The sequence below is a fragment of the Lissotriton helveticus genome, chromosome 10, assembly GCF_964261635.1.
Source record: "Lissotriton helveticus chromosome 10, aLisHel1.1, whole genome shotgun sequence".
Classification (NCBI taxonomy): domain Eukaryota; kingdom Metazoa; phylum Chordata; class Amphibia; order Caudata; family Salamandridae; genus Lissotriton; species Lissotriton helveticus.
The window spans coordinates 696467911-696480530 of NC_136071.1; the positions used below are offsets into that span (position 1 = coordinate 696467911).

At 46.1% G+C, this 12620-nt stretch overlaps 1 protein-coding gene across 2 annotated transcripts in view; it reads right to left on the bottom strand.

The window, feature by feature from the left end:
- PAXIP1 (PAX interacting protein 1) overlaps positions 1-12620 on the bottom strand; it is a 179008-nt gene that overhangs the window by 119888 nt on the left and 46500 nt on the right. For both annotated transcript variants that reach the window (XM_078663248.1, XM_078663249.1), the window contains exon 4: positions 10704-10767. In XM_078663248.1, coding sequence (XP_078519374.1) covers positions 10704-10767 — 64 coding nt within the window. The remainder of the gene's footprint in view (positions 1-10703; positions 10768-12620) is intronic.

Sequence of the window (12620 nt, forward strand, 5' to 3'; positions counted from 1 at the left end):
TGGGCCTTCGTGCCTCCCGAAGTACCCTCAGGGTGCTTTCTGGTAGTCTCAAATGTGCGAACTCTATGTCCTCAGGAGCCACGCTACTAGGCTCATGCTCTCTGGCTCTGGATGCAGTACCTCTCCGTTCTGCATGGACAGTAGATCTTTCCTCCTGCTGAATCTGTGGGGTGCACACTGTGTCATCTCCATGATCTGCGAGTACCAGGTCTGCCTCGCCCACTGCGGTGCGACCAGTATCAGTGTCATGTTGCTCGCTCTGCACTTGCTCAGTACTCTGTGCATCAGTGGTATCGGGGGAAAGGCGTAGGCAAATGTCCTTGACCAATCTATCCATAGGGCATTCCCCAGTGTCCCCTCCTCGGGCTGCCTGGATGCGAAGTTTTGGCATTTTGCATTCTGGCGTGTGGCAAACAGGTCCACCGATGGTGTCCCCCACCTGTCGAACAGGTATCTTGTCTCCTGAGCATTGAGCTCCCACTCGTGGGATGCCGATGTCTGCCTGCTGAGCCAATCGGCTTGTATGTTGTCCTTCCCTGGTAGGTGTATGGCTAGCAGGTCTATCTTGAGAGGGATGGCCCATCTCCATATCTCCTGCGCCAGCGTTGAAAGCGGTGCGGACTGTGTGCCCCCCTGCTTGTTGATGTAGAACATCGCAGTGGTGTTGTCTGTTTGTATCAATACCCTGTGCTTGTACAGTCTTGTTTGAAAGGCCTTCAGTGCAAGGAAGATTGTCTTCAATTCTAAGTAATTGATGTGCTTTGTGGCATCCGTCGGTGTCCACAGTCCCCTCACCTTGAGCTCCTCCATGTGAGCGCCCCATCCCTTCAGGGATGCGTCTGTGGTGATGGTCACTGTTGGCGTTGGGGGCGTTAGAGGCTTTCCCCTTGCTATGTTCTCCATGGTCCACCATGTCATCTCCTTCTGCACTGCGTGCGTTACAACCACTAGATCCTCCCAACTGCCTGTAGCTTGTGACCATTGCTCCTGTAGCCATTCTTGAATGGGTCTCATGTGGAGTCGTACATTCGGTACCAGGTGGATGCATGATGCCATCATCCCCATGATCTTGCTCGCCGTCCTCACTGTCCGAGCTTGTCCCTTCCGGTAGAGGCGAGTTTCCTTCACCAGCGCCCTCGCCCTCTTCTCGCTGGGGAACACCTTGCCCTGTAAGGTGTTGATCTGTGCTCCCAGGAAGATCTTCACTTGTTCCGGCTCCATTGATGATTTCTTCCAATGGATGGAGAACCCCAGGTTTATGAGCGTGCTGGTCACTGTATGTGCGTGCAGCTTGCATTTCTGGTATGAGTTTGCTTTCACCAGCCAGTCGTCCAGGTAAGGGTATACATGTATTCCCTGCCTTCTTAGGTGCGCTGCGACTGCTGCGAGGCACTTTGTGAAAACTCTTGGTGCCGATTTTAGACCGAAGGCCAGTGTCGTGAACTGGTAGTGGCTTTCTCCGACGGTGAACCTGAGCATGTGCTTGTGCTTCCTGTTCATTGGGATGTGCAGGTATGCGTCTTTGAGGTCTATAGTGACCATGAAGTCCCCGGTCTGCAACTGTGGGAGCACCTCTTGCAGGGAGGTCATTTTGAATTTTTGCGTTCTTATGAATTTGTTCACGAACCGTAAATCGAGAATGGGCCTCATTGTCTCGTCTACTTTTGGTACCAGGAAGTATGTTGAGTATACTCCTGTGTTTCTTTCCTTGAAGGGTACCCTTTCTATGGCCTGCTTCTGCAGGAGTTCTTTTTCTTCTTCCTGAAGGCACTGCAGCTGCTTGCTTGCTAGCGGCTTTCTTCTTGGTTTTCTGTTTGTTGGCCTCGCCTCCAACTCTATGCAGTATCCGAATTGGATAATGTTGAGGATCCATTTGTCTGATGTGATTCCTCTCCACTCCTGGAGGTGGAATCTTAATCTTCCTCCCACTGGTGTCCTGTGGTCGTAGGTGTCTAGTTTGTCTTGACCCATCTGTACGTGCTGCCCCCTGGGATCTTTTTTGTGGGTGGGCACACGGATTTTTTTGAAGTCACTTGGAGGTGGGCTGCTGGCCCCCTCTTCTATTTTGTCCCCGTCCATTTCTCCCTCGAAAGGACTGGCCTCTTTGTTGGTACTGCCAGGGCTGTTTCTGATGGCCCTGCTGACCCTGCGAGTCTGCCTGGTGCGTTTGCTGGAAAGCCTGGTGTGATGTACCTGGCTGGTTTCCGCCTCTTCCGCCGGGCCTCCGTGACGGGGTGCCCCTCTTGTTCCCTCTGAACTGCAATGCTCCCATGGATCTTGCTGTTTCGTTATCCTTCTTAAGTTGGCTGAGTTGCTCATCAACTGTTTGTCCGAAAAGCGTACTGCCGTTGAATGGTGTGTTCAGGATGCTGTGTTGCACCTCCGGTTTGAAACCGGATATCCTGAGCCAGGCGTGTCTCCTTTCCGTGACGCCCATCATCATGAGCCTGCTGGCGGTGTCTGCCCCATCCAGGGCCGTCTTAAGGCAAGAATTTGCAGCATTCTTCCCCTCTTCAATTAGCTTTTCGGCTTTCTGCTTGGCATCCTGGGGCAAGTCCTTCACCAACTGCCCCAGTCCCTCCATGATTTGGTACATGTGTCTGTTTACCAGGGCGTTGGAATTAGCCATGCGCCAGTGGGTCGCGGCATTCCGTTCGATCCTTCTGCCCACCAGATCCATCCTTTTGCTCTCTTTATCCGGTGGCGGGCCCGAGGTAGTGGGTACGTTAGCCCTCCTCCTTGCTGTGGCCGTGATAATGGAGTCTGCGGAGACCGTGCCCTGAATGTAGGCCGGGTCCTTTGCGGCATGCTTGTACTTCTTCTCAGTTCTGGGAGTTACTGCCTTGCATGTTGCGGGCTCCCTGAAAGCTTCCTTCCCCTGAGCCAAGACGCTCTCGAGCATCGGGAGGAACTGGCTCCTCGTTTGTGTTGGGAGCAATGTTTCCAGAAGGAAGTCTGCTTTCTGCTTCTCTTCGTCGAGCTTGAGCTTGAAAGCTGCTGCGGCAGATTGTATCACCGCGTTGTAGGCCCCGATGTCGTCCGGCGGCGAGGGCCTCGAGGGGTAGGTGTCGACCACCTCCTCCGGGCTGTCGGTGTCGACATCGATGTAATCTACCTCCTGAAGGTCATAGGGCGCCGACTCTGTGTCTGTCCTGCCCTCATCTTCCTCCCCATAGCTGTAGCTCTCGTGGGGATTCTCTTACTCCTCCTGGTCGTCGAACACCTCGACGTCCTGGTCTTGCTCGGTGACTTCGGCGACCTCTTCTTCTTCCTCCTCGACCGCCTCCAGCACTGGTGGCTTGGTCTTGTGAGGGATCGTGAAGGCCTTCATCCTTGCGTCGAAATCTTTTTTCCGCTGCATGAAGTTCTCCATTTCTGCCTCGAGGCGCCTTCTTTTCTTTTCCATCTCGGCCGCGTGTTCCGCGTCGGATGGTTCCGCCGCTCTCTTCGACGGATGGCTCGTCGCCGTGCCTCTCGGAGTCGAAGTTTTCGACGTCGAACCGGATATCGGGTCTCTGGTCGTCGTCGACAGTTTCGGGTCTTTCTCCCTCGTCGATCGATCCTTTTCGGGGACGATTTTCGACGTCTTCTGCTGATCAGCAGCTCTCGGCGCCGGGGACTCCTTCTCTGAGGATCCGCTGGGCCTGGGAGTAGTCGCGGACGCCGCCTTTTTTGGCGTCGGCGCTTTCGGGGTCTTGCCCTCGATTTTTCGAGACTCAGAGTCTCTCGGGTTCTTGGGGGCCGAAGAGTCTCCTACCTTGTCAGAAGTCTTCGTGTAATCGGTCTCTACGACCGTGTAGCTGTCGTCTTCGGCGGCAGCGTTGTCTTCTTCCTCGGAGGACATCCCCAGCTCGTAGAGCGACGGGGTCGGGGCCTTCCCCTGCAGGGCGGCGTGTGCTACCCTCTGCCTCTCTCTCACACGAAGGGTCTTCGGGGTGAAGGCGGAACAGGCGTTGCAGTCTCCGCTTTCGTGGTCCACCGGTAGGCAAAGGTTGCATACCGGGTGCTGGTCCTTCTGCGCGTACTTGTGGTGGCAGTTACGGCAGAACTTGAACGGCGTGTTGTCCATCCTCGAGCGTCCAGGGCCTCTCTGGTCGCGTGTTCGTCGACGGTCGTCGAAGATCTGGATGGAAAACGCCTTATCTTTGCTTGTCTTTCGTCGGTGAAGTCCCCTGGAGTCTTCAGATGACTTCTCCTCGTCTTTTCTGTATTTTCTTTCTTCTTTCTCCAAAAATGTCTGGAGCCCAAACGGGAACGATCCAGACCCGACCGCGGAAAAAAAGAATCTGAAGATGGCGCCCAAGAGTGGGAGCTTCCGCAGGAAGCATGCCGACGTCACCGGAAATACACCCAAAGGGGGTGTGACGCCGACGCCCACCTGGGCAAAGAGAAAAAAAAAAAAAAAACAAAGAAAAGACTACGAATCCGGACCCAACCACAAGACCGCGGAATAATGCACAGCATAGTGAATCCAGAAAGATTCACGCTGCAAAACTGGTTTTCTGAGAGAAGCGATGGACCAAAGGCAGGTGATTTCAACGCTAATTCGCATGGACTGGAGGTTTAGTGGCAGGGAATGCTTAGTAAATCCAAAATGTATTATGTTGTCGATTACTCATCTCGCACTTAATGGATTTTAAATAAAAGTGTCAACAAGTCAATAAACCCTTTGTCCTCCAACCTACAGGAATACAGAACTAGAAACAAAAATTTTAAAAATGTGTTTATCACCGTAGATGGAGAATGTTTTTAGAACTTGCCTGAAGATCGCAAGGTTATATATAGTATTCGATCTTAAGCTTTTCACCGGAATCTCATATAGAGAAAGACAGAAACCAATGTACTGGGCGTGCTTATGAAATGCACATTTTGTCAGCTTTAGTGTTAAGGTGTGCCTCATACAAGAACTGTAAATAGCAGGGTGGGAGAGGTGGAGATACTTTCCTTGATTAGCCAAGATTTACAGTTGTATTAAGTGCTCAACTGAAACTGAAGACGCCACTTCAAGGGAGTGGAAGCGTCTACAGTTTCATTCACATTTTCTGAAAAACAAACACTTCAAAATAAACCTTACATTTCATTCAGTATTCAAAGTCCACAACGTTTCCTCCGGTCTTTGATTAATTAAGTTAATTATGGTCCAATCTGGTTTCATGCTGCAGTCTGAACGAAGTCTTACAGTTTCAACTATACTTGTTATCAAGTATTCTATTTTGATTTAGCATATTCTTAAATACATAAGTCCCAATAGAGCTGCCTCGTTGTGCAGCTCCAAGAGAATTGCATGTTGTGGTTTCAAAGGTCAATTTCGTATATGCTAATCAAGACTTTTCTGGTTTGTATGAATCACGTTAAATCAAGAAATGTAAGTTGGCCTAGGGGCAACTAAAGAGAAATGGGTAAACTGAAACCAACTTTGATGTGTCTGAAGGAAGTCGCAAGGCATACACACATTTTGTGGCAAGGGTTTATGACAACAGATTCTAAAATGAAATCTTTTTTCTTTTTTTTTAAATTGCAGATCATACAACCGACTTCCTACAAACAAACACAAACTTGAAAAAGCAATATATACACCTGCAAACCTCAAAAATAATTTCAGTGTGTGAAGAGAGGGTGGAGATTTGGGAACGGCATGGCTTTGGGTCCTGGATCTGAACTGAGGTGGTGAAGTGAGCTAAAGAATGATGATGGATTCAACCCAGACCTGTGACTGGGGGTGAGTGTCTGAAAAGTGTCAGCGCTCCGTCCATCATCTCTTTGTGTTTGCTTTGTTCGCCCTAAATTGGCAAGCCATGCCCAGACGTGGGTCCCTTGCTCACTTTGCCATTGGATTCAAGCTAGCCCCCTGGGTCTGAACTGAGGTGGTGAAGTGAGCTAAAGAATGATGATGGATTCAACCCAGATATGTGACTGGGGGTGAGTGTCTGAAAAGTGTCAGCGCTCCGTCCATCATCTCTTTGTGTTTCCTTTGTGTCAAGCACAGCCTGAAGCACTTTGCCTCAACCCGCCTCCCCTATAGACACAAAAAGACGCTGTGATGCTGACGCCAATGGCCTGGGGAGGTTTCACACCCTGGAATGAACGTTGGTTACGTAGAGCCTCCAAATAATTAACTGGAAAGCTGCTCTCTGCAGGCTGTGTGATATCGGCCCCTCACCACGCAACCGTGTGAAGGAAGTCGATATGTAACACAGGGTGGCTCTGTGAAAGATGGTACGGCTGAATATAGCCAAACCATACATTTTATAGTCAACTACTGAACTAGAAAAGAATGAAGATTTATTTTTTTCAAAAGTAAAAATTTAATCTTTGTGCAGCTGTCCTACAGAGGAAGATATACTCTCATCAGGTGTCACTACTCAACAAGCATTTGCAATGCATAAGGTCTCGCATTAGGAAAGTTTGAGCTATTGGTATTGTAAATGACACATTTGTTATATATGTGTTGGTTTTGAAAATAGCAAAAATAATAGCTTTGTCATTTACAATGCCAATAGTTATAACTTGTGACACCTATAGCATTTGTAATGCAATATGTGTTGTATTCACGTGACTTAGATGTATTGATATTACAAATAACAATGGCTTTGAATTTTTTTAATAATTAATACTTAAATAAAAGTTATTGTAATTTATAATGGCAATAGCTTAAACTTTTGTAAATAACTTTTCTGAAGAATATGTTCAGTGTATTTTATTGTGACGAAAATCCAAGAACAGAAGTGAAATACTAACCTCTTTTTGTGACATTTGTAATAAAGCTTGAAACATTGAGAGATCATATTTGACCCAGTTGTTGGTAAATGGTTGCACAGATTGATGCTGTGGTGGGGCTGAGAGATGTTGTGGTGGCGACTAGTGATGCTGTGGCATTCAATGATCCTGTGGTAGCGCATAGTGATGTTGTTGTGGTAGCGCATAGTGATGTTGTTGTGCCCCTTAGTGATGCTGTGGTGATGCGATAGAGTGAGTGGGATAGATAGATAGAGTGAGTGGGATAGATAGATAGAGGGAGGGCGATAGAGAGATTGAGTGAGCGAGATAGATAGGTAGATAGATAGATAGGAGTGAGGGCGATAAATAGCTAGACAGATAGATAGAGTGATGGCGATCAGTATCTAAATAAGTAGATAGAATGAGGGCGATAGATCGATAGAAAGATAGAGTGAGGGCGATAGATAGAGTGAGGGCGATAGATAGAGTGAGGGCGATAGATAGCGTGAGGGTGATAGAGTGAGGGCGATAAGATAGAGTGAAGGCGATAGATAGATAGAGTGAGGGCGATTAGGTAGAGTGAGGCCGATAGATAGACAGATAGAGTGAGGGCGATTAGATAGATAGACTGAGGCCGATAGATAGAGTGAGGGCGATAGATAGACAGATAGAGTGAGGGCGATAGATAGATAGATAGTTGTGTGTGTGGTTGTGGTTGTGTGTGTGGTTTTGGTTATGTGTGCGTGGTTATGTGTGCGTGGTTGTGTGTGCGTGGTTGTGTGTGTTATGCTTTGTTTTTCTATGTTTTGTTATGCTATGTTTTGTTGTGTTTGGTATGCTATGTTTTGCTAGGCTATGATATGTTTTGTTTTGTTATGCTATGCTATGCTATGCTATGTTTTGTTATGTTTTGTTATGCTATGCAATGTTTTGTTTTGCTATTCTATGCTTTGTTATGCTATGCTATGTTTTTTTGCTATCCTATACTTTGTTTTGTTATGCTATGCAATGCTTTGTTGTGTTTGTTATGCTATTCTTTGTTATGCTATGCTATGTTGTGTTGTGTTGTGTTTTGCTATGCTATGCTTTGTTTTGCTATGCTCTGTTTTGCTATGCTATGTTTTGTTATGCTATGTTTTGTTATGCTATGTTTTGTTATGCTATGCTTTGTTATGCTATGCTTTGTTATGCTATGCTTTGTTATGCTTTGTTATGCTATGCTCTGTTTTGCTATGCTCTGTTATGCTATGCTTTGTTTTGCTATGCTATGCTATGCTTTGTTATGCTTTGTTATGCTATGCTATCTTTTGCTATGCTATGCTTTGTTTTGCTATGCTATGTTTTGTTGTGTTTGATATGCTATGTTTTGCTATGCTATTATATGTTTTGCTATGCTATGTTTTGTTATGCCATGTTTTGTTATGCCATGTTTTGTTATGCCATGTTTTGTTATGCCATGTTTTGTTAGGCTATGTTTTGTTTTGCTATCCTATGCTTTGTTTTGTTATCCTATGCTATGTTGTGTTTTGTTATGCTATGCTATGTTGTGTTTTGTTATGCTATGCTATGTTGTGTTGTGTTTTGTTATGCTATGCTATGTTGTGTTTTGTTATGCTATGTTTTGTTATGCTATGTTTTGTTGTGTTTGTTATGCTATGCTTTGTTATGCTATGCTATGTTGTGTTTTGCTATGCTATGCTTTGTTTTGCTATGCTATGTTTTGTTGTGTTGTGTTATGCTATTTTTTGTTATGCTATTTTTGGTTATGCTATTTTTTGTTGTGCTTTATTACGCTATGCTTGGTTATGCTATGCTTGGTTATGCTGTGCTTGGTTGTGCTGTGCTTGGTTGTGCTGTGCTTGGTTGTGCTGTGCTTGGTTGTGCTGTGCTTGGTTGTGCTGTGCTTGGTTGTGCTGTGCTTGGTTGTGCTGTGCTTGGTTGTGCTGTGCTTGGTTGTGCTGTGCTTGGTTGTGCTGTGCTGTGTTTTGCTGTGCTGTGTTTTGCTGTGCTGTGTTTTGCTGTGCTGTGTTTTGCTGTGCTGTGTTTTGCTGTGCTGTGTTTTGCTGTGCTGTGTTTTGCTGTGCTGTGTTTTGCTGTGCTGTGTTTTGCTGTGCTGTGTTTTGTTTTGCTGTGCTGTGTTGTGCTGTGCTGTGTTTTGCTGTGCTGTGTTTTGCTGTGCTGTGCTTTGCTGTGCTGTGCTTTGCTGTGCTGTGCTTTGCTGTGCTGTGCTTTGCTGTGCTGTGCTTTGCTGTGCTGTGCTTTGCTGTGCTGTGCTTTGCTGTGCTGTGCTTTGCTGTGTTTTGCTGTGCTGTGTTTTGCTGTGCTGTGTTGTGTTGTGCTGTGTTGTGCTGTGCTGTGCTGTGTTGTGCTGTGCTGTGCTGTGCTGTGTTGTGCTGTGCTGTGTTGTGCTGTGCTGTGTTTTGCTGTGCTGTGCTTTGCTGTGCTTTGCTGTGCTGTCCTGTGCTGTGCTTTGCTGTGTTGTGTTGTGTTGTGTTTTGCTGTGCTGTGTTGTGTTTTGCTGTGTTGTGTTGTGCTGTGTTTTGTTGTGCTGTGTTTTGCTGTGCTGTGTTGTGTTGTGCTGTGCTGTGCTGTGTTGTGCTGTGGTGTTGTGCTGTGCTGTGTTGTGCTGTGTTTTGCTGTGCTGTGCTGTGTTTTGCTGTGCTTTGCTGTGCTGTCCTGTGCTGTGCTTTGCTGTGTTGTGTTGTGTTGTGTTTTGCTGTGCTGTGCTGTGCTTTGCTGTGCTGTCCTGTGCTGTGTTTTGCTGTGCTGTGTTGTGTTTTGCTGTGCTGTGTTGTGTTGTGCTGTGCTGTGCTTTGCTGTGCCGTGCTTTGCTGTGCTGTCCTGTGCTGTGTTTTGCTGTGCTGTGCTGTGTTGTGTTTTGCTGTGCTGTGTTGTGCTGTGCTGCGTTGCGCTGTGCTGTGCTGCGTTGTGCTGTGCTATGTTTTGCTGTGCTGTGTTGTGTTTTGCTGTGCTGTGTTTTGCTGTGCTGTGCTGTGTTTTGCTCTGTTGTGCTGTGTTGTGTTTTGTTGTGCTGTGCTGTGTTTTGTTGGGCTGTGCTGTGTTTTGCTGTGCTGTGCTGTGTTTTGCTGTGCTGTGTTGTGTTTTGCTGTGCTGGTAAGGGTATGTGAGGGTGTGTGTGAGGGGGTGTGAAGGTGAGGGTGTGAAGGTGAGGAGGTGTGTGAGGGTGAGGAGGTGTGTGAGGGGTGAGGGGGTGAGGGCATGAGGGTGAGTGTCTCCAATGAATGTCACTGCTTCGCCTTCTTTGAAAATGTTCAGTGCTGCAAATAGAGCATGCCGCCGTAATTATCACAGCATGAGGCCCCAAAGTGATAATTATCACAGCATGCAGAGAGCCGCCCCACGCTGCTGGAGCACTCAGCTGCACATTAATTATAGTTGAGTGCTCCAGCAGCCTGGGGCGCCTGTTGACATGCTGTGATAAGTGGGTCTCATGCTGTGATAATTGTTGCAGCGCCTGAGGAAGTGGAGACTCCTGCTGGGATAATTGGTCTTGTGGGCCTCAGGAAGTAGAGTTTCATGCTGGGATAATTGGTCTGGCGGGCTTGCAGCGCCTGACGTCCAACAAACGTGCACAAGCTGCTCAACCTTGAAGCTCGTTCACAGACCTGGGTCGGCTCGTGCCCAGGTCTGTATCGGGCTCGTTCACAGCTGTTACTCCCTTGACAGGGAGGAAGGTGACTATAGTCTCGCTGGCGGGAGCGCTTCGCGCTCCAACGCCAGCTCGACCTAAAAATGGATACCATAAACGTACTGGACGTGAGAGCAATTTCAAACGGCAGCAAAATGGGTAAAAAAAAATATTTAATCCCTAGCATAAAGATAAAGAAGTCCATATCCGACTGGACGGCGCAACATACTGTGGAGAACAACAAACACTTCCTCATACCACACTAACAAGCAGCTCAATCTTAAAAAATTAGCTTCACCAGTAACATGTTAAAACACACAAAAACACAGATTCTTACCTGAGAAATGCAGGCTGTGACTCCAAAAAAGATCTGCCCAGATTCTGGAGAGAAGCCAGTCTCCCTTGATAACACAGGTTAAGGTTAAATTAAGGCACACAGCAAAAAAAAAAAACAAAAAAAAAAAAACAGTAATCCTTGCAGTAATATGGTTTCTCTTACAGCAACAATTTAATTTACGCCTTACACCCCAGAGTTTATTTAAAGCACAGATGAGAAGGACAGAAAGACCCCAAAACAGTCAGACCAACCACCGATATTGCTCCTCACTGGAGACTAGAACACCTGCAGGGTAATTGGAGGAGCTCAGATCAGGAATGGAAGATTCGGCAGCTTATGTGCGTTTATGCTTCTGGAGGTGGGAAGTCACTTAAAAGTGTATCCTAGTGTATAACCAGAGCAGTACAAAACATGCATGAGAAAATACTGTCTACTTTGCACATCAGAACCACTTCAAACATGGAAGCAACTCTGCTATTAAGGCACACGTTCTCTTCAGAGTGATTTCAACTTACTGCACCAATATAACCCCAATCAAATCCTTTTTTTTGGTCAAATATTTTTTTTAAACAAATACACAACAAAGATGTAATGGCATAAAACATATATGCAGATAAGCAGTGTGTAATATACTATTACCATTGTAAGGGAGGGGAGGAGCATCCTTACCAACTCGAGACTTGGCCAATCCTGTGTTATGGCTCATTCCACACAATCATGAATGGTAATAAATGGCATACTATCCTGCCCCTATGAGTGAGTATATTACATAGAAAAAAATGAGAGAGAGGGCAAGAGCGCAGGCGTACAAGCAGCGAGAGGGGAATACATTATGCGTGACATAGGCTAATATATGGTGAGCCGTGTGGCTAAAAGCCGATTGGTTAGTAAAGGTAATCAGAATCCCAAGATATAGGACTATATAATACAGAATACGCAGTATGTGTTTTTTTATATTACTTTTATATTTTGGGGTACTTGACTTGAAAAAATAATTTTTTCAATCAGGGAAATGTTAATTGAAAACACTGAATGAACTATTACAGCCCGCTTCCTAGGACTATACCGGTTGTTAAAGGCCCGAAGAGGGCCTATAAAGAGGGAGAGGACCTTCAACAACCGGTGTAGCCAGAAGCAGAAGGGCTAGTTGCCTAGAAGAACATTTCATCCACTAAGGGTAGAATGTTCTAAATTTAAAAGGGAAAACCGGAAGATAAACATTGGAATGTTGGGGCTCTGGGCTCATATCCCCCATTATAAGCCCAGAGCTACTGCACCATCTTTAATGGAGCTCTCAACATACCAAGGTTCTTACGTACCATTCTGCGATATTGAGGATGCAATAAAACTAAGAACAATGCTTACTTATATTGTAAACAATGTGACTTCAAGAAGAAAACAAAAGACACACCCTTGTAATAAGCACAACAAATTATTTTTCCAGAAGGCAGAGTGTTGAAGCTATTCTCATCAATGTGAGGCGAACAACAGGCAGTGAATGGAATTAGAATGTTTGGGTGGTCTACCTCGTATGACTATTGTTGCCAAAACAAAGGACTATTGAGATTCAGGAACTGGAGCATTTTCCAATATTATGGATTACTCCCATTTTCCACACGATATTGCATAATTTCCCTTTTCTTGTGCATAAATTGTATAAAACTCAGGCACATCATTTCGCCCTTCATTGTTGCATACTCTCAGCCCTGACAAAGGTAAAGCTCAGTGGTTTAGGGGCTGTGACATAGCGAAAAAACTCATTTCATGGTTCCTATGAGTTTTTTTACCACTTCACTTTGTGAAATGCACCCAAAAGTACACAATCTGATCATAAATTTACCAAACAATGTGGTTATAATGGATTTTATGACTTATGTATAGTGACATATCTTGCAGGTGACAGGCATGTCCTATCAC